Source organism: Desmodus rotundus, chromosome 10, assembly GCF_022682495.2.
Source record: "Desmodus rotundus isolate HL8 chromosome 10, HLdesRot8A.1, whole genome shotgun sequence".
Taxonomy (NCBI): domain Eukaryota; kingdom Metazoa; phylum Chordata; class Mammalia; order Chiroptera; family Phyllostomidae; genus Desmodus; species Desmodus rotundus.
Window position 1 is genome coordinate 38164483 of NC_071396.1, and position 27038 is coordinate 38191520.

The window sequence follows — 27038 nt, forward strand, 5'->3', positions numbered from 1 at the left end:
ATAGGGCAACTGTAATAGCATAATCAATATACTTCAAAAAATAGACATGCTTCCTCCGCTCTGTCCCACCCGCCCACTCTGGCCTCAGAGCCTTGCTGCTGTCCCCCTCACAGTTGGACCTGCCTTTGGACCCACCAACTTCCACCCCGGGCCCTGCAGGTGGCAAGTGCGACCCTGGAGTTAGGAGGTTCGGAGGCCAGTGTCACAGGTGGGTCCCATGTACTTTCTGGCAACCTTGGACAGACCCCACACCTAGGGTAACTGATCAATGCCTGCACCAAGAGAGGACAAACAGACAGAAAACCGTGACATGCCCCCGGGTCACCCACCGCCAATGATCTCTCCCAGCAGCCTGTGGCCTCATGGGGCTCTGGGGGCCAAGCGATGCCGCAGGAGGCCTGGCCAGTCCTCCATCTGGGCCAGTTTCTTTGTCTTTATACCAAGCAGGTAACTGGGAGGACTGACCCTCATCCAGGGAAACAGTCCCCTTCATGCTGCCACCAATTAACATCTGTAATACCAGTGACTCCATCTGCCCCAGACACTTGTGACCCCGCTGCTGACTGATGCTGACAGCACCAGGCCTGTCGCACACCCTGCTACGCCCTCCATTTCATCCCTTCTGTGCATAATTGATTAGGAAGCTTCATTTGGCTGAAGAGATTCCGGCAAATTACCTTTAAGCCTCAGTGGCAGAGCGTGCTGCTGGTTCTTCAGAGTGAGCAGAAATTTCACTCTGAGTCCTGCTTTGTAAAACTTAAACCTGGGTGCAGAGAATCCTAACAGTAAATACGGGTTGATTTTTTCCCTAGGTCCAAGTAGAACCAGGAAAATAGAAACAAAATCTGGAGAAATTAGTCTGCTTCACTGGATTTAAAAACAGGGGCCACAGAAAAGGGACACAACGTGATGACTATGTTTGTCACTCACGACACCTCCACACAGGAAAAAATAGTACTTATTGTCCCTTCACTGCCAGTTTCTATTTTTCTATAAATAATTTATGGGGCATACAGACACTTACGCAACTCCCCCCGGACAGTGTTCGCAGAAAGTAGAGTGTTACTGCGCTTCTACAGCTAGGACACTTGGAACCAAGGGACTGAATAACCACTGAAGGCCACAGTACCTGTCAGTGGGAAAACTAGAATTAAGTGGTTGTCAGTTCGGCCGCAGCAAGCAGAACTGGACTCCTCAGCCTCCCCAGAGTGCTGTGTCAGTAACCATGAGCGCGCGTTTCCGCAGCCCATACACTACAGCGGGGACAATACGGAGATCAGCGTGGGCCCCGTGCAAGGATGACGCGCAAATTCGTGAGGTGTAAAAAAACATAATAACCACAAGAACCACGATTAGTATATACATAACCTGCGAGAAACACTAGTTGTTACTATTTTTAAGTGAAATTCGAAGTGTATAGTTTGTTGGGCACATTAAGATCCAAGCAAATAATTCTAGAATGGAATGGGTGCATCTTGGATGGCTCTTCCTAGGATACACCGCTTACTCTCAGGCGCTGTGTGTGGGGGTTGCAGCTGACCGGGACACACGTGCATTCTCACTGCCAGGAGACGCTGGCTGGGCACAGCTGCTGATGTTGCTGGGGCCACCACCTGCAGAAGTCCCCTAAAGCAGCGTCTGTCCACCAACTCCCAGATTTGACCAAAGGACTGTCATGCGGTCTTTGTGGTGCAGCAGGAACTACACTCTCCTCTGAAGACTGTTTTTGTTCCACGTTCTTGTCTTTGCACATCCCGCTCTTTCTCCCCTCCCCTGAATACACAAGCCCGCCCTTCCTTCTGCCCCAGTTCAAATGCCCACCGGCCACGGCTTTCTCCTCACTCCCGGGACACTTTCATTCCTATCACAGCACTGTGTTGGGTCTTCCACACCCTCTGCCTGTTACTCTGCCACTGCTCTGTCCCCTCCCCTCACCACACTTGTCACAATTTGTAATTAGCTACCCTTCAGTGTGTCTAATTCCCCCTACAAAAATGAGCTGCGGCAGCTGCGTCTCATGAGCTGCGGCTATACTGGGCGTGTGCCCAGTATACTGAGCACGCAGTAGACGCTCAGATGGAGTGCTGGATGAATAAATGAATGTTAAATAGCTTGCCCACGACCTCCAAGCCAGTGAGCTAGAAAACGGTGAGCAGAAATGCAAACCCAAATGTCCTGCCTTCAAAAACTAAACTTAACCTCTCTCTGCCGGCCCATCCCTAGTCTGTGAAGTGCTGCCTTAAAACCTGCAGGGCCCAGGTGTTCCATGGGTGGCGGACATTACCATTGTGTGGTGGTTACTCTCTGGCGTGCTTTTGCAATTACAAAGGCTAAATAAACAGCAGAAATCAAAAATAAACATGGTCATCTGCAAGTGATGTGACCTAATGAGTTGTCTTTCATATCAATGTAGTTGTTGACTCTTATTTTTTATAACGGGGTCAGTTGAGCTAAATTCGGAGCTGGGCAGCGTCTCCAAATCTTCCATTCAGCATTTCCATTACAGCTTGGTGATAAATTCTGCTGTGAGCCTTTAAGATGAAACCAAACTGAAACATTAGTTAAAGATAAATATGCCTGTTGTCGATTTTACTGCTAAAATTAAATGCATTTTCACAGATTAAAGGAGAAAAAAGCAAGTATTGATAGAATATTAAAATTCAATCCTTCAAAAGGAAGGATAAAAAAGGTAAAATGTCTCTTTCAGGGACTATTTTTACAGCTGCTGTAAAATGTAAAAGTGCAGACATATTTTAAAGTACAGAGCTTTAGGGAAAAAATTAATCGACAATATTTTATTCGATTGTAAAAACTAAATAGTGGTGTGTAAAATCATCTCACAAAAGCATACACCATTTATAAACTGAGCTGTCTCAGTAGAATTGAATAACAGCATACGCACCAAGGTCAGAGACCTAGTTAGCAGCAGGAAACCCAAGTGAACAGGAAAGAGCAATTCACTGCAGAGTGTACAATACTGTATCCTGGACAAATACCAGCTCCTGTTACAAATGGATATTTTGTCTTCCAGCTTAAGAAAGTTCAGTACTATATCCTACGCTCCCTAAGTGTTGAAAGCATTTACATCTGAGAGTGACAAATCATAAAAGAATTTTTAAAGACAAATATCACCGCAATGTGTACTTCTAATCTGCAAAAAGGCTCTCAAATCTCAAAACACCTGTGTATGCGGCATGGTATGTTAATCAGCTTCATTGTGGGGATCCTTTCCAAAACTTTACAGATATCAAGTTATACATCTTAAACACACAATTTTTATGTCAATGATATCTCACAGCTGCTAAAAACAAATGATGTCTGAAGTAAAACAAAGACAAATACGAATTTCTGTAGATAAACCCCGTCAGCAGACTTCCACTTACTTAATATGTAGAAGCTCAACATTTGTATACTAAGTGCGCACAACTTAGTAGAAATATACAAATAGTTAGTGCATTAAGTGATCTTCATAGGTGACATATTATAAATTTTAAAAAGAAACTTCTGCCCTTATATTGTCATCTGCAAGACACAATTGCAAATGTTTGATTCTGTGAAAAAGGTAGAATTTATACCAAAAAATAAGTTCAAAAAAGAAGTTATATTGCAGGTATAGATCCAAACGCTCCAGAAATTTGTGGCTATGCACTAAGACAACTGCCATCTTAGAGTTTAGTTATCAATTTAATTGTTCCCAGATTATTCCCACTTTGATCAGGAAATATTATAAAATTCCGATTCTCAGAAGCACACAAACAACTCACAATTAAATATATGTCACTTCCATTTTTAATTTGTAAACTACACTATAACGCGTTTAAGTGATCAAGGGTCCAATGAAGCCAAGATGGAGTTGCCTCCCTAGTAATTTTGGGAATCTGTTATCCACTCCATTAATTTGTTTAGCCAGGGGTCACTTTCCAATCATTTCCTGTGAAAACTAATTCACATCAAGTTTTCTATATGGATAAGAAGACAGACCAGATGAGAAGCAACTTCTCAGCAATACCGAAAGCTCCCTCTAAAGGTTAAAGTAACGGGTGACATTGATTTTTCCAGGGAATTGATTATCTTTAATCTGATTCTAAGGTGCCTGATCCCAGTGTCTCAATATTGGAAATCACTTGGTAATTCCCAGGTCCACAGCTGCCTCACTTGAGATGCAATCTTTGCTTAATCTTCTATAACACACCTGATTAATTTTTTATGTATTCCATTTTTTCAAAACAAAAGAATATTTGAAGCCCCCAGTATGGCAAAGGGTGTTTAGATTCTTGGTCACCTTTGACGTCAGTCACTGGTGAGCTGGAGGAGAAAGGCTGTGTCCTTCACATGTGCCTCTGATCTCTCCCACACTCCGTGGGAAATACAGAGGGTTCTTGGAATATTGGGAACTGCTCAGGCTTTGGTCTCTGAAGTCACACAAATGTTAACTCTGTCTCTTCCTAGCTATTCATTCAGCAAATATTTCAGAATCATCTATACAAGTTCTCCGACAATGCGGCGAACAAGAGAATGTCTCTGATTTCATGGAACTTACTGCTGAGGGAGGAAGGCCGAAAATACACAAGGTAATTTCAGAATTTGGTAGAAATTCTTGAGGAAATAAACAGAAAATGACGAAGTAGGGGATTCCACTGTAGATTGCACGATCAGAAAATGCCTTTCTGAGGAGGTGACCTGAGTTAGGACAGGAGACAGAGGCAGTGCCAATCACAAGGAGTGAAGAGGGGACGCATTCCAGAGAGAGGGGACGGCAGTGAGGGACAGACAGAGGGGAGCGCAGGACAAAGCATCAGCAAGAAGGCAGAGGCAAGCTGCAGGTCAGAATGCAAAGAATGGACCTTACTCTCAGGACAACAGAAGCAGGGGCCGATCCAGGTTTGTATAGAAGATACTATTTGGGTGTGCGGTGAGGGGTCCTCTTAAAGCAAAAGAACACAACAATACAGATATAAAATTGGGTAAGAAATTGATATTAGAATGAAAAAACTCAACCAATTACAAATTTTGAAACAGTGGACAAATATCTCTGCATCTAGAAAACGAGTTTTGTGAACAGTCTGACGTACCTGCCCAGCATGTCCCCAGCTCTTCTGGTGTCGTGGGAACTGAGTCCCCAGCCTGTAACTTTGCACAGCATGAGGACCAAGTGTTTGCCGCAGACGACCTTCTGGCATGGGACATATCAAGCCTTGTCTGTCTTCCACTGTCCAGGAACTTCCAATGATGGTGACAACTGCTGCTCCTACGCCTTCCTGTCACAATACTGGGCACGCTGGCTCAGCGGGCGGAGGAAATCAGCCCAGGGGCCATTTCTAGACTGGGGTGACTAACAGTAACCTCACTACACATGCAAGTGACGGCGGACAAATATGTCCCGTTGCAGAAGCAGACGGTACTGCTTATCAGCTGCAGGTAGAAGATCTTAGTTTTGCAGACTTTACAAAAAGCACGTGAGCACAGAACACATTGTTAGGGTCCCTTCCCGGGCCTTTGAAACTTAATCTTCGCTCACTTCACAAGTCTGTGAACTTCTCTGATGGGAAACCTATGACATGGTTAAGACATGTGCTCGAAGTTACGCATCTGGGTCACCCTAGCAGGAAGGGGAGGGGGCTGCTGGGGCGAGTGTGGGAGGCCACCCCACAGCCCAGAAAGGGTCCCCAGTCAGGACTTGGACTGGACAGCGGCCCTGGAGCCTCCACTGAGTGTGGATCTTCTGAAAACTACGTCAGAGGACGTTGTCTCTACATCACCCAGCACCGACTGGGCCCTTGATAGCTGAGTGCTGTGATTATAATAAGGATTCTACAGATTATGAGAATTAGCACTAACAAGGGGAAAACAGCTGACACTACTGTTACCAACGGATCACTTCTGCTCTGTGGTGTAGAGAAACAGGGCTTTCTAAGGCCACAGACTGCTTTCGAAAAGCAAAGTGAAGGAAAAAACATTTTAAATTCTCCTTTAAGACTATTTTAAGTAGCTTGTCTGTAATTTGCCCAAGTCCACCGGCGTGCTGCCTCAGCATCAGAAGTGGGCCAGGGAGGTGACAGGGGCTAACTCCGGGCAGCAGAGAGGAGGCGCTTTTTATGTAGTTTATTGTGTACTTTCCAATGAGAGCTTGTACCGCTTTTGTGACCAGAAAAATTTATTAGATTGTTCAGGGCTCAGAAGACAATTGATCCTGGACTCTCCCATTGCTGGTAGGGAAGAGCTCTGGAAACAGGATTTTTCAGAGAATATTATTATATAAAGCTGTTGGGTACGGAATTGAACTCTCGGCCTGCCCTGCTGTTAGGTGTCAGGGACTCAGAGAACAGGTTCTTCCCGCCAAGAGGAAAGAAGTGAAAACCCTCTCCAACCGTGAGACCTACTCAGACTACTAACGAATTCATTTACATTTACTCAAATAGTAAGTCCAGTTCCCCTTTTTTATGGGGTGCTATAGGAGATAATGAGGAAAAGGTGACTCCTTTTAAAGTCTGTATCACTGTAGGGTAGTGAAGACAGATAAAAGTAAAGCAAGGTATGAGCCAGCAATCCCCATTCTGTGTACAGCCCAGAGGAATGAAAACAACACTAATGTTCATCAGCTGATGAGTAAACAAATGTGATGTCGAAGGAGCATTATTCGGTAACAGAAGGAAATGCACTCGTGCCACCATTTCCCGCTCCAGTAAACACACAAGTTACTGAGCGCGCCGCACCGTGGACGACCTCGAGAACGCAACGCTCCCTGAGGGAGAGATACCAGCCACAGAGGACAGCTGTGTGACCCCACTTATGTAAAATGTCCAGCACGGGCAAGTGGGTAGGGGCAGGAAGCAGATGATCAGCAGTGTCCTCGGACCGGGGGACGACTTCCGGGGGATGGCACAGTGGGGCAAGGCTTCTTCTTAAGGTGATGAAAATGCTCCAAAATTGAGTGTGGTGATGGGTGCAGAATTGAAATGGGTAAATTGTATAGTATGTAAATTATATCTCAATAAAGTTGTTGCCAAAAATAAATAAGTAAACCAAGAAAGGTAAATAACTATCTTATTTCATGTAATTCTGAATTAATTCAAGAACAGACAATTCTTAGTCTGAACAATGAAATAAAATGTACATGATTAACTGTAAGCTTTAAGACTGAGAAAATACTTGTTAGATAAGCTTAATTTAGGCATGCAGAGTGCTCTTGGCCAAGAGTTCAATATTAATGAATTACCAAAGTATATTAAATGTCTTTAAACAGAAACACATATAAAACAACACTTCCCTGGCAGGGATCACACAGCCTGTGTAGACTCAAGAGAACACAAGGTGATTGTAACATGCGGCAAATGGGGTCTCAAACGGACGTGAAGAGCTCACTCAGACAGACGGCTGGGCTCTACTCCAAGATCTGTACCTATCCCGTGGGTCTGGGATGGGAGGCCAGCAGTCGCACAGCCAGTGGATTCCGGGTGACGCTGCAAGTGGGTGCACCACCCCACAGCGCTATGATCAGAGGACTCTGCGGAAGCAACAGTAGCCTGAGCAGGGCTCCCTTCAGCTGAGACCAAATACTCTCCTCTGAGGCCTTCATGTCTCCCGTGCACCCCCTCCCACGCACCAGCTGCGGGGTCCTCAGCAGTGATCCCCACACCCACGTGGTCTGGTGTGGCTCAGTCCACAGGCTCATTCCCAAACCCACCCCTGGGGACACAGACGGCTCACTGGCCTCCTGAGGGACAGGCCCACGGGGAGAACACCAGACTGTGAGAACCCTGGGGAAGAGGGAAGATAAACTGGAGCTCTCTTGGGGGCAGAGGGGGCGGGAGACATGAGATCTGAACGGGACACTTGGGGCTGCAAAAGTGCTGATCAACCTGTCCCGACATCCCTGAGGGCACAGCAGGCGGTGGTTTGCTGACCACGGATGTATGTGCAGGTGCGTGCACAAAGCTAAGTCCACTAGGGCTGCCCATCGCCACTGAAGGCCGATGGCAACTCCAAGAGGAGTGTGGTTCCTGCTTCGGAGGCCCAAGGCCACAGGTTCTCCCAGATGGTGGGGACACAGCAAAGGAAACCTTCAGGGCACGATCCCCATCTTCCCCTGCCTATGACGCTCGCATCCCCATCAGCGAAAGCACCGCAGGAAAGACCAGACCGGTGACCCTGCAGGTAACCACTTGTGCCACACACAGACCCCCTTCACCACGGCCATTTTGTCCAAGTTTTATTCCCAAAAAAGGGGGAGGGGAATTAAAAGGCCCAAGAAGAGCAATCACCATCCAACTGGACACAGACGGAGGAGGGCCCAGTCAGATGCTCTGTCCCACTTTCCCACTGTCCCGGGTAAAAAGCCAATGCTCTCTCAGAGCAGAGGGGCAGCTTCCACGCTGAATTGTGCCCGAATGAGCTATAAAATCCTAATTTTGTCCTCTATTTATCCTTTTCCTTTTGTTCTTTTTCTTTCTTCTCACGCTCAGCCTTAGCTTCTTCTTCCTCATGTTTTTTGATCAGCTGTTCCACTTCCTTCTGTTTGAGGACTCTGATGACCGTCTTTCCATTCTCTCTGGTCAGTGTCGCAATTTCCACTAGGAGCAAACACACACACGTCTGCGTTACAGGCAGGGCTCGGCGCACAGACCAGCAGGCGGTCCGTCTGACTTCCCCTGTCACGTCCACCTGCGCTCACCACGTCGTGTTTCATGCTCAGTGTGGTTCACGGATACTTCTATTAACGTTTGTACTTAAATTACCTTCCTTCTTCTCACCCATTCCAACCTCCTGAGCCGACTTTGTCACTATCTCGGAAAAAGTAAAACCGGCCGACTGTGTGAGCCAGCCTGCTGTAAGCTGCCTGAGTAGGGCCCGCGACCCGCCTGCGGGAGCTCTCAAGGTGCGGCCAGAATCTCCGACCAGTAATGACACTTATTTTTCATGCACTTTTCAAATCTCTTTTGAAAACAAAGGCATGAACAACAGGTTTCATGACTACGGACAAGAAAAACGTAAGGATACCGAAAGTGGAAGGGCTTTTCTGAGTGCGGCAAACTGAGCAGAGTGCAAGCGGCGCGACACGCCACAGGGGCAATCTGCCAGCGACGGCTATGTTCTCAGGGTTACTGCGGTGAAGTCACCTAAACTACCTCGATGTGCTCATTTATAACTTCTGGAAAACGTTATTTAGAAGTACTGCTTTATGTAGTTACATACATAACTTAAGCTAAATAAAGCACTTAAAATTGCAAACAAGGGCTTAATATACGCAATCAGTGGACTCACGAGAACAGTGAGATACCACAACACACGCCCACGTCAGATCCCTGGTAAAGCACGCCGCACACATGAACACAAATGTAAGTGCACATGTGCTCATCCCGTGCACCTGCAAGCACCAACATCGCCACCCAGGGGTCGGCGAGGTGATTAGTAACCGAAAGCGGCACCGCTCACACCTCCAACCGTGACCGGTCAGGACATTCGGGCTCCAGTCGTTCAGCTTGGAATGTCGCGTGGGCTTGTGGCTCCACAATCTACCCCTGCTGACCTTGGTCAGGTCACTTAACCTCCCCAAGCCCAGTGTCCTCACGGAGGAGGTAGGTGTAAGGCCACCTCACTCCGAAGGCTGCCGTTGCAGTGACCTACAGTCACATGTTAAAGGCCTAACACGGGTCACGGAAGGAGCACAGGACACAGATCACCTTTCTCAGCAGAGAGTTTGCTCACGTCCATGGTCTTATTGAGGACTTTGATAGCTAACGCAAGCGCCGACTTCAGGGTCATTTCTCCTTCTTTGTAGTCTTGTTTTAACATCGACACAGCTGCCTACCAACAGGAAGCAACAAAGGAGTCCTTTAAACGTTTGCATTTTCAGGAACACAGACTGGGCGGGAGACTGATGCCTGAACAGTTACTAGCATTTGATCAATATAAACAATTTTCACAGGAGGGAGGGCGGACACGGGACGGGGTCAGTGGGGGGAGTGCTGACGCTCTGTGAATGGGGTCTCTAACCCGGGGCCTCCCACCTCCAAGGACCTGTGACAGAATTCAGGGGCATTATGAACCAGGATGTGAAAAAAATGGTATCTTAGTTTTATAATTTCTCACTGAAAACTAGCATCTCCTGTAATTACAAATGCAGCCAATAAACCTCGGTAGTATTAGGAGAACCTGCGACATTGTTACCAACAAACAGCATTCACAGATACGACGGTTGCAGCAGCTATCTGAAAATACTGTTCGTGTTCATCACGATTTCAAAATTATGGTGATTATTACACCTTTCGCTAGATTTTATAGCAACACAAAAGTACTCACCGCGCTGTTATTTCCGATGCACGTGGCCTTCCATCCCCCATAATTCCCGCTGGGGTCGCTCTGATAGAGCTGAAAGCCGTAATGCTTATCCCAGCCAATGTACAGCAGCGAGACACCAAAGGGACGTTTCCCTTTAACCAAGAAAGAGAACAAACACACCAACGACCTAAGTTTATTCTCGCTACAGTTACTAGAGCTTCCTGAACGTAGCTGAAGCTGCTTTCTGTGGAGCTACGCATTCATGAACTGCTTTCTTCTGGCCGCCAGAGGTAAGGTCCATCCAATGGCCCGCTGTGGTTTCTAGGACACAGACGCAGCCAGGAGACGCAACTCAGACGCAGAGGACCAGTGCTCAGTGCGGAGTTTCATCACTACGCAAAAAGCCACGCATTCCCAGATTTGAAAATGCAATTTTGGCCTCTCCATAGTCTATTGATGAAACAGGCGGTAATCTACATCAGGGAAACCAGTTATTTCGTGAAGCAGAAATGTGTCAAGAGTACTGCTTACTTAACTTTCAATTTCTTTTTAGCATCTCAAAAATATCATTATTACTCAGAAAATGTTTTCCCTTTCTGGAATAAAATTTGTCCCAAATATCATACCTCCAAACTGTGTGTAAGCCTGTTTGATATCACACAGCGCTGTGACCAACTGCTCACAAGGAATCGGCTCCTGATACTGCAGTAAGTACCTAGGATGGAAAAATCGGCACAGTAGTGGCTTCTTTGTAAAACACATATGTATTCTGAGCAAACTGCCCTCTGAACACAAATCTGCGCCATGGGGACAACGTAGCAGTCACCTGTGATCTGAAAGGGGAGCAGGGGCAGGGGAATGTCAGCATCCTAACAGTCTTATGGCAAATCACCGTTTACAGTTTGGATTAAGAAATAATAATAATTTTCAATTAATAGATTTGTAATGACTTTAATCTTTGTAAAAAACGACTTCTTAGAAATATCAAACCGACGTGCACCCTCAGCTCCGCTCCTTCTGACCGTACCTTTGGGCGATGAGCCTCAGCTCGTTAGTGAGAACGTTGGCATCAGAGGTTATGCCGGCCACGCTGCAAGCCATGTCCCTGGAGGAAGAGAAATGCCCCGATGTGCACCCGGGAGGGTCCCGCACAGGCTCTGCAGAGTGCCAAGTTCTGTGAGAAGTTATCACGCTTGCCTCAAACCTGCAGCTTCTGTCTACAGAAGCTCTACCTTTGTGGGAGAAACCTGACGTCATCTAACATGAGAGACGCACAGCGCCCCTGCAGTCTTCAACAGGCAGAATCAGCACCACTGCGTTGGACAGGACAGGGCAGGAGAACGAACACTAGAAAGCTAAAGCAAGTGCCCAGAAGATTCAGGAACAAAGAAAAAAGCTCTGCCAGAGGGGGAAAAAAACGACCCCACGCCCTTGGGTAGCAATGCTCTCACTTCCTGTGGCCTGGCTTGAAGGGGGGTGGGGGTGGAGGTGGTGAGAGCCTCAGGGCTGGGCTCACACGAAGGGTACAGCTCCTCTCTTTGCTCCCATTCCAAGGGCTGCTCCGGCTCCCTTACAGCTGCCACCCTCTGCCACTGCACTTCGGCAAGCCTGCAGGCGGCTAAGCGGGCCCAGCAGTGACTCTGGAGGCACGACACTTCCTCAGACAAGCATATCAAAAGGCCCTATAACCAGCATCCAGCTGGCCCACCACTCAAGGGGCAGCCTCTAGTGGGCAAATGCAGCTCTGTGCTCGCTAGCAAGTCCCGCACACCCAACCATCCCGAACTAACAGGGCTCGTCTACACAGTGCCCAGACCTCCAGGAGTCAGATTCAGTGTAATCTACACAACTCCTGAGTAGCCACTCTGAATGCTTCTCTGAGGGCCCGCTACACGTCAGACACGGTGCCACCGTTACTCCTCATTTTACCTATTTCAGTAAACTGCCACAACCACTCAGGAGGCCCAGAGGCCCAGAGAGGTGAACAGTGGGTACGAGGTCACACAGCCTGAGCCGGAATCTGCCTGGCAACCACTCCTGTAGTCTCACCGACAGAGAATTGTTTCTCCACTAAGTGCCTGGCCCTGCGCTTCAAGAGTAACATGTGGTCCTAAGCCTCAAGGTTTCAAATAAAAATCGAAAACTTCCACTAGCAAAAGCACAATAAAGTGTTCACTTCGACTGTACTGTATCACACGGAATCGCCGTCCCAAAACACGTGAGACCCTACATTATGTGAGCACGTGAGACATTTAAACCCTCTTCCCTAAGAGCTCACTTACTCATTGAGTTTATAAATTTTTTCAGAAAAAAACACTTCATCAAGAAGCTTATGGATGTTGCGTCGCTCTGCTGCAAGCAACACACCGTCGTTCGCCAAGATCCCCAAACACGTGCCCGCGTGTCCGATCGCCTCCATGGCGTACTCCACCTGGTACAAGCGCCCTGCAAAACACGAGGGGTGAGAAAGCAAGGCTCGCCCGGGCTGTTTGTGCAGGGACACTCACAGGCCACACACACGAGTCCCACTGCCATTCTCCCGTGCTGCGTGTGACCACCCTGGTCACCATCATTATGTCAAAGCACAGAGAGCATGAACGACTGTTGAAGCAAGTGTCTTGATTTTTTCCCCCTGAAGTCCAACATGTGAAAAAAGTTTTTGAAGTAGATTATACAATTTCTATTTTACCTTCTGGAGAAAATATAGTGGTCCTGGAGTCATATCTTCGAGACTGCAATGGAGAACATACAGGTGATTCCCATCCACCGAAAGCAGCCTCTGCAAGCCCCTGCATCACCTCAGAAAACACACCCCAGCACCCAAAGCCCCGTGTGCAGGAGGGAGCAGGAAGGCGGACACCCCATGCCACCCGTCCCTCCCACTCAGAACTTCTCAGGCACGCCTTCCTCGGGAAACAGCTTATTGATGTGTGCCTAACTCACCATGTTTCCTGGACTCTACAGCTTCTGTGAAAAGAAAATAGGGCCCTCATTAAAATGAAACTTACAATTTAAAAAGCATTTCCATGATTTTAAAAGAATCTGTCTCCTTCACTCCCCTCACTCAGCTAAGTTAGTGGTGCAGCTACTAAGCGCACCAGGCACCATACTGGGCGCTGGAATACCAGGATGGGTAAGACCACCCCTGGTATGAGAAGAGCTTACTGTCTTGTGCTGGGGTGAGGGAGGTGAACAGATGCTTACAAAGCCATGGGGGAAACTGAGGCACCAAGGGTGGAGTGGAATGAGTGATGGAGAGAAATCAAAAAAGTTTTTTTTTTAAAAAAAACCAACACAGAAAATGAGCCCAAATTAGACATGGTAGAGGCAGAAAGAGGGATGAGAACCTTCAAGTCCAAGAGGAAGAATTGGGGACGGGGAAGGGAGGGGGACTCCAGACAGAGGAGAAAGCTTGAGCAAAAAACACTCAGAACAGCTCGTGGGCCAGAGACAACTTGCTGGAACTAAGAGAATATGAAGAAACTACAAAGCTCAGCGAGTATCCCGACCACGGAGAGCCTAGAAGGACACATTAAGAGGAGGTAAGGCTTTCTCCTGGAGTGCTGGGGTCTGGCACCGAGAAGGGACGGGACGGCAAACTCCGCAGCATCACCACTATTCCCGTGGAAGACACCTGGGGCTCGGCCTCCAGAGGCCATTTCACAAGTGCCAGGTCACGAGGACTCGCGCATGCAGATGAGAACCCTGAGTTTCCTCCCTTAGGCAAGGGGGCTGCGCCAGGGGATGGTGGGTCAAGTCCTCCGGGCACTTTGGGAGGCCCACTCCGGCAGGCACTGACGGAGGCCGCGACCCGCGACGAGGCCGCCGGGCTCTCTCTTCCCCACACCCCCATTCTGGGGAAGCCAGCACACCCCCGGCGCTCACTTTCCTGTGCGGGTCCCACTCAGGGCTGAAGCCTCGCTCCTCAAGGCCGCCCGCCGACCCCCAGTCCAGCCCCCGGCGCCGGCTCCGCGCAGGGTCTACGTTCCCCAGAAGCACAGTCATCGCTCGGCGGCTCCAGGCCGGACACTCTCCGCCTCGGCGCCCACGACCCTCACTCGCCCGCGGGGACGGCGGCCAAAATTCCGCGGTGACCGGAATTATAGACTCACCGGAGAAGAGACACTGGAATTGGGGTCTACACGGAGGGCTTCACACCACACAAGGAAACCTACACCGCTACACGAGCGTCTACCGCCAATATGGCCACCGCGCGTGCGCAGAACTACAGTGTTCCCCCCGCGGGTCCCCCCCCGAGGGGCGGGGCTGAGGACGTGAAAGTCCTTGGGGGCGAGACTTAGGACGCGGAAGTCTTTTGGGGCACGGAAGTCCTTTTGGGGCGGGTCCGAGGGTGCGGAAGTCCTTCTGGGGCGGGACCTAAGATGCGAAAGTCTTTTTTGGGCAAGGAAGTCCTTCTGGGGCGGGACCAGGGTACGGAAGTCTTTCGGGGGTGGAACTTGGCATGCGGAAGTCTTGTGGGAGCGGAAGTCGTAGGGTGGGACCTAGAATGCGTTAGTCCTTCTGGGGCAGGACCTAGGATGCGGAATTCATTTGTGCGCGCTGAAGTCCTTCTGAGGCAGGTTCGAGGGAGAAGTCCTTCTGGGGCGGGACCTAGGACGTGGAAGTGTTTTGTGGGCGCGGAGGTCCTTCGGTTGCTGAGCTGAGGGTGCGGAAATCCTCCGAGTGCGGGACGCGGACGCGGAAGTCTTTCGAGGGCTGGGCGGAGGGTGCGGGTGTTTTGGGTGTCGGGACCGAGGACTCATTGGTCCTCAGGGAACTGGGTTGCTGCTTCATGGGAGCGGGGAGAAGGGCTGACTAGGTTTGGAATAGATAAGCAATTATCTGATTGAAAATATTCTGCGTGTTTCATACACAAGGCAAATGAGAACCATAGAAAGACACCGCTGCTCACATAGTATTTCTTAGTTTAAAAAATCATCATAGTGCTGGGAGAAGGTAGAAGATGGTATAGGAGACTTGGAGTGGCAAACATACAATACAATATACACATGATGGATTACAGACTTGTACACCTGAAACCATTATAATTTTATTAACCAATGTTGGTCCAATAAATTCAATAAAATATAAAAATTAAAAATAATCATGAGATTGTCTGAAGACTTTAGTGGTTTTACATGCGTTGATCTGTTCCATCAATTCATTTTTCTACGATGCAGGGAAATTCCTTGTAGACTTAGATTTGGTCCTATTGGGTTAATTACCCAAGTTCATGTGAACTGTTCTGCGGTCACACGGAGAGCCCAGATTCATAGGACTTGGCAGTGTCGAACCAGATTTCTTCTACAGCTTTCTGGCCCAGGTCACACATTTGCTGCAGATGCTTCCACCCGCTTTTGGCAGTAATCATGAGATACTCCCTGTTCTCTGGCTGCAGCTGGCAAGAGTATGCAGCTAAGACGAGGGACTGGCAAAAACGACTGCACACAAGAAGAAACAAAGCTCCCCGCTCCACCGGCGTCAGGGGGATGACACTTTCAAACCCAGCAAGCACGTGACCGCCCACTTGTATAGGAGTCTTGCTTTCGATCATCATGTACATGATGGTGATTGCCACTTCGAACACATAGTAGCCATAGCTCATGTCATCAAAGTCTAAAATCCCAGACACGCGATATACAGCATCTCCAAAGGCTGACTTGCTGGACTCTACTAAAATGTTATGGTCGTTAAGATCTCCATGATTGATACCTGAAAGGAGAAAAAAAAAAACAAGCTACGCAAAAACAGTCATTGAGTACCCCAGTTCGTTCTCTTTCCAATCCTCTCCTCAGGCATGGCCATTCAAATAACTTGATGAGCAGTCAGAGATTTTTTTTTAAATCCTGGTTTTTTTGAAGTAAAACAATTTCCTCTGAAAAGGACAAAAGCTGTTAATTTTGGTGGTGTTTTTGCTTTTGCTTCTCATCAATACAAGGCCAAGAGATGGAAGATGTGGTTGCTGCAAACACCTGATTTTGACTACTAGAAAGGTAAAGAGCAAAGGAGAACCACCCAACCAGAAATTTTAAAAATACACATATATTCATATTACAAGAAGCAAAGGGTCCTAGAATGGACCAGTCGTGTCTTTAACCTAGGAATTCCCCCAAATTTTTCTGATGACAAAGTGATTCTGAATTTCTCGTCCTTCGATTACTGGAACAGACGGTGATATCGTCAGTCAGCGGTCAGCGCTGGCCCACAGCCTGCTGCTAGTCTGTGCAAGGGAAAAACGGAAACTGAGAGTGTTTAGGGAACTTTACAACAGTTTGTAACCTGAGAGTGTGATCGGTGGCCTTACCACTAGGATGTAGACCAGTTTGGATGTTGTTGAACACACATGTAAGTCATGTGTGGCTCAAGCCATGAACTCATCACAAACAGTATGACCACTCAGCAGGCTAAAAGGTTAGGAGGACATGGGGCATCCATGAGCACTGAAGCAGTGAGTCAGGTACTTTATAAAAACCATGTGACATAGTCCATCACATGAACTCCTACATATAATGCTGACTTCTTCTCTATGGCTCAGGACGTGTCAGTCACACTGAAGCATGATTGTAGGTGGCGTATGGAAACAATAAACATTACCGTAAACTACAGACTCTACACAAGTCTGAAATCGGGTGGCGTCATACTACCGATGCCATTTCATAGTGTCACCAGCATTTCAACGTCTTCTCTTCCGTAAAGGTTCCTAAAGTGGTGCGGCTCGCACAACAAGTAGTGTTTTAGAATTGGTGAAATACACTACTTCATGAACGCAACCTGTACACACGGGAACTTCCTGTTTCACTGCTTCTACTCACATGTCAAGTGGCCTAACAAGGGGTGAAAAAGCTACTTAGTGCCTGGAATAAAATGATTAACATGGATGAATTCGGGAATTAAAGGGAAAAAAAGGAGTTCTGATCAAGAAGGCAGAGTGGATCCTTTCTTTGTTAACCCCCCTGTGCTCAGCATACTCAGCAATGATAAAAATCAAAAGGACACAATAAAGATACAGCCAGCCTCAAAAAGTAGATCTATATAGGAGAAAACAAAATAGAAACAGCAAGCAGTGAGGAGGACGAAAGCTGCAGGTCTGCACAGGGCAGGTCTGTGAACTCGCTTTCCCCCTTGGGGGAGGAAGAACTGGAAGCCCCACCTGCTGGCTGGGGGAAGGCTCACTGTGTGGAGCCACTGGCAGTGACAAGAGCCTCCCAGCTCATAAGAGGATGACAAAATTTTCTACCAACCCATGGTCCTTCGGGGCAGAAGGACAAAACCAAATGCCACGCCAGGCTGCTGTGTGAGTATGTCCCATGTCTAATCACTCTAGTTCCTGAAGTCTCTGGCTCAGATTCTTTTGGTTCTTGCTCACAGTACCTTATTTCCCTGGGTGCTGGTTTACAGGGTGTTCTCTGTCACAAGGCAATTACTCTAGAAATATAATCAAGAACTTCTGAAACTGGAAAATACAATGAATGAAAGTAAGAATGCAATGGATGGCCTTAACAGATTAGACACAGCTACAGAGAATGGACAAACTCGAGGATAGGTCAGAAGATAACCCAAGATGCAGCATGGGCAGAGAAAAAGATTAAACACACGTATGCAGGTGCGAAGAGAAGAGATGCAGAGGGCTCAGTGAGAAGGCCTAACACTAGTTGACTGCAGTCCCAAAAAGAGAAGAGAGAATGGGGCAGAGGCAAAAATTCTCCACAACTGAAGAAATACAATATCCACACGCAGATTTGAGAAACCCAAGCAGAGTAAAAAAATCATTTAAGGAAAAGCATCTTAAAATATCCCGAGGGGGGAAAAGACAGACTGCCTTTAGAAGAACAGACCCACAGCTGATCTCTAGGCAGGAATGGAAGGCAGAAGACAGCTGAAATCTAAAATTCTAAACCGCCGAAAGCTAAAATCCCACAGGATGTGAAAATAGCCTTCAAGAATGCAAAGATAAAATAAAAACATTTTCAGACAAATAAAATCAGAGAGAGTCCCCACTCGAAAACTGCCTTAAAGGAAATTCTAAAGGAAGTGTTTCGGGCAGGAACAAGCAGACAGAGGCCTGAGGTTCTGGAAGACATGAGGCCAACACAGGAGTAAACCTAAACAACCTTGGTAGAAAAGAAAACTAATAATGTCTTTTGGAGTGTAAAAACACAGAATTAAAGTTTACTTAAACAACAGCATATAAGTCAGAAAAGTGATGAGTGTATATTTTAAGGTCCTTGTATTGTTTTGAATAAATTAGAGTTTCATTAAGTTACAGTTGCACATCAGAATTTCTCGGGAAACCACTCAAAGAACAGAAAAAGAGTGTCTAGTTTCCAAACTGCTGGAGAGGGAAAAATAATTAGAAAAACAAGTAGCTCAAAAATACTATTTTACATAATGAATGCATATGTAGTAATTATATTAAAATATGTATGCAAATTTAGTAGGGAGGGGGGAGGGGGATTGCAAAGTTTAGAGAGGGCTTCAGATGTAGCCATTTTTTTAAAAAAAGTAAAAGTCTTATTCCTTTTTTTAAATCCTCATCAAGGATATTTTTTATTAATGACTTTAGAGAGAGAGGAAGGGAGAGAGCAACTTCGATCGCTTGCCTCCCATACATACCCCAACTGGGGATCAAACCCGTAACCTAGGTATGAGCCCTGACTGGGGATCGAACCCCCAACCTTTTGGTGTATGGGGATGATGCTCCAACCCACTGAACCACCTGGCCAGGGCAAAAGCACTATTCTTTAAAAGCAACAGGGGCAAATAGGGCAAAATTGTAAGATTTGATAAACCTAACTTGCAACTTCACACTTTTCCCAGTGATTTAAAATTTGACAATTTAAATACCAACAAAAATACTCATTTGATTGGGGAAATACTCACATTCTCGAAAATGCCTTAGTTTGGTCCTCACTTCATCCTTGAACAGCTGAATGACCTGTTCCACAATCGCCCGGTTCTGATCTGGGCCCAAGGCATCCAGGTATTTCTCCAGAAGAGGAACATTTTTCAGATTCCAGATGAAGTTCTCCCGGTAAAGACATTTTAACTTAGGGTGGTGGAATTTCTAAATCAAAAGCAAGAAACTGTGAGACCCTTGGCAGTCGGAGCCCCCAGGGCCAAGCTGCTGCGTTAGGAGACTGCACCCAGTAGGGGGCAGGCCTGGGGAGCGCCCCCAGCAAGAGCCACTGTTCCCTCCAGGGCCCCCGCTCGCCCCTGCACAGACACCTGCAGACAGCGCTCACAGGCTGCCCCGCTTTGCGAGCACATTCCTCCCCTTCCGCGTGTGAGCACGGCTCTTCTCCCCACAGGGTCGGCCTGGCCCCTGCTGCCTCTGCCTTCATCTTCTCCTTTTGCTCCCTTCCCTCTGCCCAAACCGGCCTCCCCGCCGTTCAAAGAACGAGCCAGACGCGGTCCCACCGCCGGCCTTTGTGTTTGCTGCTTCCTCCTCCTGAGAGGCTCCCCCACGTGTGCAAGGGCCAGGGCCCTCATTTCCACCAGGTGTCTGTGCCTTCTGTGGGAGGGCTCCCTGAACTCCGTCTGCATTTTAAGCCCTCCGCCCAATGCTTTGTATCCCTATTCTCGGCTTGTGCTTTCTCCTCAAGCACCTAGCACCTACTGCTGTCCCAGATTTGCCACGATTCACTGACTTACCTCACTGTGGACCCGCTCTGGGGTGTGAGCCCGACGAGGGGCAGGAGCTCTGCTTTTGGTCTATTTTTTTTCACTACTGAACCCCACACCCAGAACAGTGCCGAGCACAGAGAAGGCAGCGCTCGGGCAGGATCTGCTGAGTAGATGAACGTTCTCAGGATGGCAAATTCTAGAATTGGAAGGGCCCTTCTACTTTGCCCAGTCTACCCAAAGTTCTAAGTGGCTCTGCCACCGTTTCACAAACGGGAACACGGGTTCAGAGACAGATTGCGGGCTGCTGCTCTGGGGCTGCGGGACAACCAGGGCCCAGGACCCAGCCCAGACGTGGTCCACGGAGTGGGTGCTACAGGGTGCTGGGTGGCCATCTAGTGGAGTAGCTTTCACACTTTTTGGACATGACCTCTCACATAAGAAGTCCTTTTACATACGCCACAGCCCAGTGTTTAGGTAAGACCCACACATAAAGGAAAAAATCTCTTGTAAACAGTAAGTACAGTGTTACATGGAATGTAGTCTGGTGTTCCGTATTTTACTGTATTTCTTTAAAAATGTTCCTCCAAGTTTACTTTAACACCTACTTTCATGACCTGGAGTTTGGAAACCTTCTCCTGGCACTGGTCCCCACCACCACGTCCTTGCCAGGTGAGCATGTGGCCTGTGTTCACCCACGTCCTCCGGGAGGCACTGTTGGCCCTCCCCAAGCAGGCCTGCGCTCTGCCTCTGGGGCCCTGTGCTGCAGGAGTGGCCCTTCTCCCACCTGACTGTCCTCCCAACACTTGAAGTCGGCACTCCCGCCCCTCAGCGTCTTCTCTTCTTCAGTCAGCCTTTGTAGTTCCTTCAATTATTTGTCATACACCATGGTTTTGAATCTCCCAACCTCAGTGGAGGTGACACTGGAGTCATGTGTGGAAGGATGACCGGGAGTTTTGCAGAGTGGAGGAGAAGGCGTTACCAGTAGAGAAAATGGCAAAGGCCCCGATGCACGACGGCACAGATGGCACATTGGGGAACCACAGGGAGCTCTGCACCGGCACTGAGGCACGCGTGAGGGGCAGACAGACAACAAGGCGGAGGGGCAGAGGCGTGGACCAGGCCACACAGGGCCCTGTCTTGGCCTTCACTTCAAACGCAGCCAGAAGCCACTGAAAGATGTTCTCTGTGCATCGACATGACCGGACCTGTCATTTTAAAGAGCAACTCCGGACTCTGGGATAAACACCCTGGAGGAGAACAACCCTCGATGCAGGCAGGGTCAGCGAGGAGACTCAAGGCAGGAATTGAGAGGAGTCAACGGGTTACAGGGGCACTGCAGAGGCAGAACGGACAGGGTTTGCTGGGTGACTAGTTGTTTTACCCGTGGAAACTGTTTCACTCACACACACTGTGATTCCTTCTGATAGGGTGTATCTGTTCCCTGGGAACACACTCCTCCAGGACCAGGGGACAGTTGTCACACATGATACCCTGTTGTTTCTCTACGGCAAAGACACCCTCCACACACGTCACTTTAATCCACTTGTCATCTCATGGCTGCTTCACGCAGCGCTCCGGCCGATGACGCCTCCCTGGGTGAAAACTGCAGCCTCCCATTTGTGAGAGCAGACTGCTTTCCGTGAGCAGCACAAAGAATATCACAAATTTCTACAAATGTAGGTAATCTTGCCAACAGCCCAATAAAGTAAATACACACCTGGGCCCCAAGAAGCCTTTCGGTCACAAAAGTCACATATCTAGGATCCTGTTTCTTCTCTGATACTTCAGGAGGCACCATATGTCAAAAGAGAGCCCAACCCCAGGTTTATTTTAAAAATAAAAGAAATCAAACCCAGACAAAAAAAAAAATCTCATACACAGAATAAAACGCCAAATCTTACCTCCAGTGTCTTATCCAATTTGGCAGCCAGCCTTCCAACTTCATACAGTAGCTGGGGGCTGATGGAAACCTCAGCGATGGGCCTTCCCGGGAGGTAAGTCAGCAGCCTCACCAAGTAGCTTTTGATTTCGGAACCACTGTCTAGCCGGATAGAAGGATGTATATACCATCAAGTCATCTCGAAAAAAATTAGAGATTATTCTGCTTTTGAACGGTAATTATTATTGCCAAGAATAAGAGCAATTACAAAACAAGAGGAAAAAAATGTGCTAGCCTAAAGTACTCAGCAGGATTCTGTGAGGCTGAGGACAAAGCAAGGAGGTGGAACAGACAAATCTCAGGACACAGAATCAGCCGTTCACATCCAAACGACATGAAAGCCCCGCGTCTGCAGCCTCAGCTCTACACACAAACGACCGCCTCTGGTGTGAATGCCTAGGAGCACTTTGTCGTAAGTTCGCAATTGAGGAAAGTAAGATGAAAAGAAATGACTTTCAGAATCACAGGTTCTGCAGGAGCAAACTAAGGAGCAGCCTGCTTGCAACATGGGACAAAGCTATGCTTCAGGGACCAGAAAGCCTCAGTTGTCCGGAGCAAGGCACGTTAGGAAAGGACGGGTGATCAATTAGGAAAGAAACAGTCAAAATGTCAAACCTTAAAAATTCCCAGGAATTGCCCTTGCCAGGTAGCTCAGTTGGTTAGAGCGTCATCCCAATATGCCAAGGTTGTGGGTTTGACCCCCGGTCAGGGCACATACAAGAATCAACCAATGATGCATCAGTAAGGGGAACAACAAATCCATGTTTCTTTCTCTTTCTCTCTCCTCCCCTCCCTTCTCTCTCTAAAATCAATCAGGAAATAACTTTTTTTTTAATTCCTAGGAATTGATTTCAGGCTGATGCCTTGGGAACTCAATTAGGTACATATTAGCATTTTAGCATTTAAAGGTGAAAGGGACCAATTCCTCCAGATGAGGGCTTATAGCCTTAGGAATGGAAGTGGCTGTCCAAGTCACATACACAGTAATGATAGAGCCGGGATCTAAAATTCCTGATTTCTAGTTCTGCATTTTTTCTATTACACCACAGCAGCAAAATATACAGCTGATCTGATAAATAAAAGTAGTTAATTAGCCCTGGCTGCTGTGGCTCAGTTGATTGAGCACCAGCCTGCAAATCAAAGCGTAGCCAGTTCGATTCCCAGTCATGGCACATGCCTGGGTTGTGGGCCAGGTCCCCAGGGTGGGCATGTGAGAGGCAACCACACATTTATGTTTCTCTCCCTCTCTTTCTTCCACCCTTACCCTCTCTAAAAAATAAATACTTTTTTCAAAAAAGGACTTATTTTTCTGCTCAAAAAAAAAAAAACCCCAACAAAAAAGTTCCCGATTTCCACATGTCCCCTCTTACTTATCCATCAGGTTACACCAGATCCTGGCTCTAACCACATCTGAATCGGAGCCTGAATCGCCCCTGTGGTGATGCTGTGGCTTCTCCCAACTGCTAGAAAATAACCGTGTCTACACTCGGAACAACAAATCTGTCCTCAGCACTTGTAGCCAACCTTCGACAATGTGCACGGACTGGTGATGACCAGCGCGTGGGCGGTTCCTTACCTACAGACAAGAGAGAGGTTATGTTGTCTCCTTTGGTGCAGCACACAGAGGCGGTCGGAAATCCAGCCGCCTGCAGGAACATGATGATGTGACTCTGCACCTCGATCAGGTCTGGGGTTTTGCTGGACTCGGTGTTGCTTATTTTGAGGACGTATTCAGTGGGGCCATCCGTGGTGTCTGTGGTTCTCGAAACGCACACACGAAAGTTTTGGTCATCATAGCTAGGAAGTGGCTGCATCTCGGAAACTTTAAACCCAAACACCGATTCCACGACTGCGCGGGCTTGGGCCTCGTTAAACGTGGGTTTTGCAAAGGCCTGTGGTCGCTGGTTGTCTGCACTTGACATTACGTCCAGGGGAGACAATCTAGAAAGGGGATATAATGAACAAAGAATTTAAATGATTTTCCTTAAGACAGGCCAATGCTTCTCAACATTGATTCTGTACTTGTAAAGGTTCATTTTCACTCATAAAGTTAAAACACGAGATCAGTAAAGGAGAAAAAAGAAGTAGATGTTTTGCAGGTGAATAAAAATCCTTGTACCGTAAATTATCTCCACACCCACTTCGCACACTGAAGGTATGTTTCCAGGGACAGGACACAGGCCAGGAAAGCACTTTGGTATTGCCTAGTCCGATTCCTCCCTGGCCCCACCCCCATCAATTTTACTTATACGGGAAATTTAGGTCCCGAGAGATTAAGTGCCTTGGTCCAAAAGTACATACCAAGTCACAGTGAGAACTCGGCTCCCTACATTCCTAATACACGGTGACGTCCTTCTGACTGTAATACCATTAGTTCAGGTTAAAATGTAATTTCAAATACAGGGATGTTATTTGTCTATCCACAGGTTTTGTTACATTATAAGAATCACCATCTAGCTCATCACTCAAACTTTCAAAGGTAAAAGTGTTGACTGACGTGAAGTACTCACTTCCCCTGTTTACTTCCTGACCAGAGCATTTGCTTTTCAGATCAAATAAGGTCACTCCGATTTGGTCACCACAGACGTGTGTGTGTGTGTGTGTGTGACAAAGCCCGCACGGGGTCTCAGAACAAGCTCTGCTTGGGAACCGGTATGTCCTGTCACATGGTATTCAGGCTTAAGACTTTGCATGGAATTTTAACATTCCTTCCATAGATCTGCAAACTGGGGGAGGGCCAGTATTCAAAGTGTAATGTGAACCAAAGCTTTAACTCCAAGATGAAATCCTGCCGTAACTTCTCAATTTCTAAAGTCTTAAGGAAAAATTTTTAAAAATAAAATGTTAAGGATGGCAAAATAATTGTGAATTTGCTATGAAATATAAGTCCTTAAAATTGGAAGGAACCTTACAGGCAGTTGGTGAAGGCCAATCTCCCTTCCATTCTACAAAACATTCCTGCAACCCTTGGACAGAGCTCGTGAAGCTTCTACTTGAACAACCGAGTCTTCTACATCGGTGTAAAGCGGTGTTGGCAGCTCTCGCCATCGAAAGACAGCTGGCGCAATAAAAGTTGTTGTACTTGTTAAGTGTATGTTATCATGATACAGAAAGGAAGGGAAAAGTTGCTACACTGGGAGAAAGAAAACATATTTTTATATTTTTAGTCCCAGCCCTGCTACCCAGCCTCTTAGGGGAGTTGGACTAAGTCATCCCTAAAAGCCCTTGTAGCTCTAAAAGTCTGTGTTTCCAAACTTCTTTGAGTTTAAATTTACATGTTTTTGCTCCGTATATGAGGATTCCAAGTTATAGAACTAATGGCACAGACCGAGTCAGTTCCCCACATTAAATAAGTACAATGAAAGGTGCCCTGTGGGTGTGGAGGAGGCGAGGAAGGGAATCCAAATCTTGCAGGTAGTTGGTCTGCTCTCTGCCAACAGGGTTTTTCCTTTGCTGCGGAGAAAGGCCACAGGAGGCCAAATGCTTGCCAACTCCAAGTCTCCTGCCAGAATCTCACAACCTTTGCTTTACCACCAGGGAGAGAATGGGCCTTAAACTCCGCACTCTGTACAAGGAACACGGGACAAGTCCTTTCCTCTCGCTCACCCCCCAGGCGTTACAAAGTCCACTAAGTTCTACCTAGGCACGAGCTCCAGATTTACCCTCGCTCCCGCAGCTCCTCTGCTGTGTCCCGCCGAGGCTGGGGCAGGGGTTGCGCAGGCAGATGTCGTACCCCCGCACCTGCCCCAGGTGGGACGAACGAAAGAAGGGCTGCCTTCTTTCCAGGGACCAGCGGGCCGTTACCCCAGAGGGGGTCCGGAAAGAGAAAGGCAGGAAAAGCAGTGTGGCTTTCAAGGACAACAGCAATGCACTACCGGGCGCTCTGCGGGACTTCCCCACGGGTGGGGGGAGTGACGGGCGAGCGGGCTGCGGGGGCTGCTGACCAAGACACGGCAGTCAGTCACAAGCGCCTGGGTCACAGCGCTTGGGACCACGAGGCCCAGTGGGCCTCGGACACCTGGCCCCGTCCGAGTGCCACACCGTTGCCCAAAGGGTCTCGGCGCTCCAGTTCCGAGGTTGAGGAGGAGTGCCAGCCGTCCTGCACCGGTCTGAGTGGAGCCCGAGGCACCGACCCCTGGGGACCCGGAACGCCTCTGCCCCCGCACCCACTCACCCTGCACGACCCGCGCTCCAGAGGCGGCTTCCACTGTCCAGCAGCCCGGGCTGAGGTTTGACGCTCCAGGGAGGAGGTCTCCCGTGGCCGGATCTTGCTCGCGCAGTATGGTCACGCCTGACTACCGCGCCTCGACCCGCCCCTGCTCCGAGCCCGCGACCCCTGACTTCTGATTGGCTCCTCGAGAAACCGCCGCCGCCAATCAGAGCAGGCTACGGGAAAGCGAGGCCCCGCCCCGGCCTGCCTAAGAAGCTGCAAAGAAAAATTCGGAGAGCAGGCTTGTAATTGGCTCTCTGCAATCCGGTCCCGCCTTTTGTCAATGCTCACCCCAGTCAGAACCTGGTTATCTTTCCGCAAAAACTGGGCTTCGTGTTCTCGATGGGCTACTCGGGATTCTTCCCCGCCCCTTGGCGAGACCCTGTCCAGCAGCCTTCCGGCTATTGAGCGGCACCACGCAGTCCGCCCAGTCCACGTAGACTTCGTGGACCGTTTCTCTCGAGATCGTAGGAGCTTGGGCACAACTCATGCCTTTTCCTTCCTCGCCTTCCTACAGGCAGCACGTACCCCAGAGGCCGCCCTCGCATCCCGGCCCCAGGAACTGCAGTTCCAGTTGGAGGTCCCGATGGTCCGCCGTGCTGCGTTCTGCATCGGGCCGGCGTGCTCATTGTCAAGCACACCAGGCTGCGATAGACAGCTGGACGCACGTCTACAGCCCGCAGGATTCCTTTCTATCGAGGGGTCTAGACAGCCGCCCGCCCACACACAACTGCTACTAGGTCCCTATTTTTTTGTAGATGCACATCTGCCCCCCCCCCGCCCCCCACGCTTTTATTCTGCCCCCACCTCCCCACCCCCCCCCCCCTTCAGGCTAAAGCACTCTAGGGTTATCTAGTCACCTTGATTGAGCTGGATGTTTCCCAAACCGCTTTCCCCCATTTAGACTTCGTTATCTGTTGCACTTCTAATCTCCAAGTAGCACAGCCTCACAGGGACGTGTTTCATGCCTTCAGGCTATCAGACGTG

The 27038-nt window shown here is 48.4% G+C and overlaps 2 protein-coding genes across 2 annotated transcripts; both read right to left on the reverse strand.

Annotated features, from left to right (window-relative positions):
- Positions 1-8194: 8194 nt before the first annotated feature.
- PSMA4 (proteasome 20S subunit alpha 4) lies at positions 8195-14522 on the reverse strand. The gene is made up of 9 exons (XM_024561874.2): positions 14391-14522; positions 13222-13245; positions 12968-13010; positions 12561-12723; positions 11306-11383; positions 10905-10993; positions 10300-10430; positions 9681-9804; positions 8195-8570 (listed from the first exon to the last, which is right to left on the reverse strand). Exons 2-9 carry the CDS (start codon positions 13222-13224, stop codon positions 8416-8418), a joined length of 786 nt encoding a protein of 261 aa, XP_024417642.1. The 5' UTR covers positions 13225-13245; positions 14391-14522; the 3' UTR covers positions 8195-8415.
- An 860-nt stretch (positions 14523-15382) lies between these two features.
- HYKK (hydroxylysine kinase) lies at positions 15383-26138 on the reverse strand. The gene is made up of 5 exons (XM_024561878.4): positions 26016-26138; positions 23418-23782; positions 21804-21943; positions 19159-19342; positions 15383-15990 (listed from the first exon to the last, which is right to left on the reverse strand). The coding sequence occupies exons 2-5, from the start codon at positions 23761-23763 to the stop codon at positions 15530-15532; spliced, it is 1131 nt and encodes a 376-aa protein (XP_024417646.1). The 5' UTR covers positions 23764-23782; positions 26016-26138; the 3' UTR covers positions 15383-15529.
- Between the last annotated feature and the right edge of the window lie 900 nt (positions 26139-27038).

Excerpts from the sequence above, each read along its gene's own strand:
- PSMA4 (XM_024561874.2), bottom strand. Across the intron at positions 12,724-12,967 it reads CACTATATTTTCTCCAGAAG|GGCGCTTGTACCAGGTGGAG; the intron begins GTAAAATAGAAA and ends CGTGTTTTGCAG. Across the intron at positions 9,805-10,299 it reads GCATCGGAAATAACAGCGCG|GCAGCTGTGTCGATGTTAAA; the intron begins GTGAGTACTTTT and ends TCCTGTTGGTAG.
- HYKK (XM_024561878.4), bottom strand. The coding sequence starts at position 23,763 with ATGTCAAGTGCAGACAACCAGCGACCACAGGCCTTTGCAAAACCCACG. Across the intron at positions 19,343-21,803 it reads AATTGGATAAGACACTGGAG|AAATTCCACCACCCTAAGTT; the intron begins GTAAGATTTGGC and ends CTTTTGATTTAG. Across the intron at positions 15,991-19,158 it reads ACTAAGGCATTTTCGAGAAT|GTATCAATCATGGAGATCTT; the intron begins GTGAGTATTTCC and ends TTCTCCTTTCAG.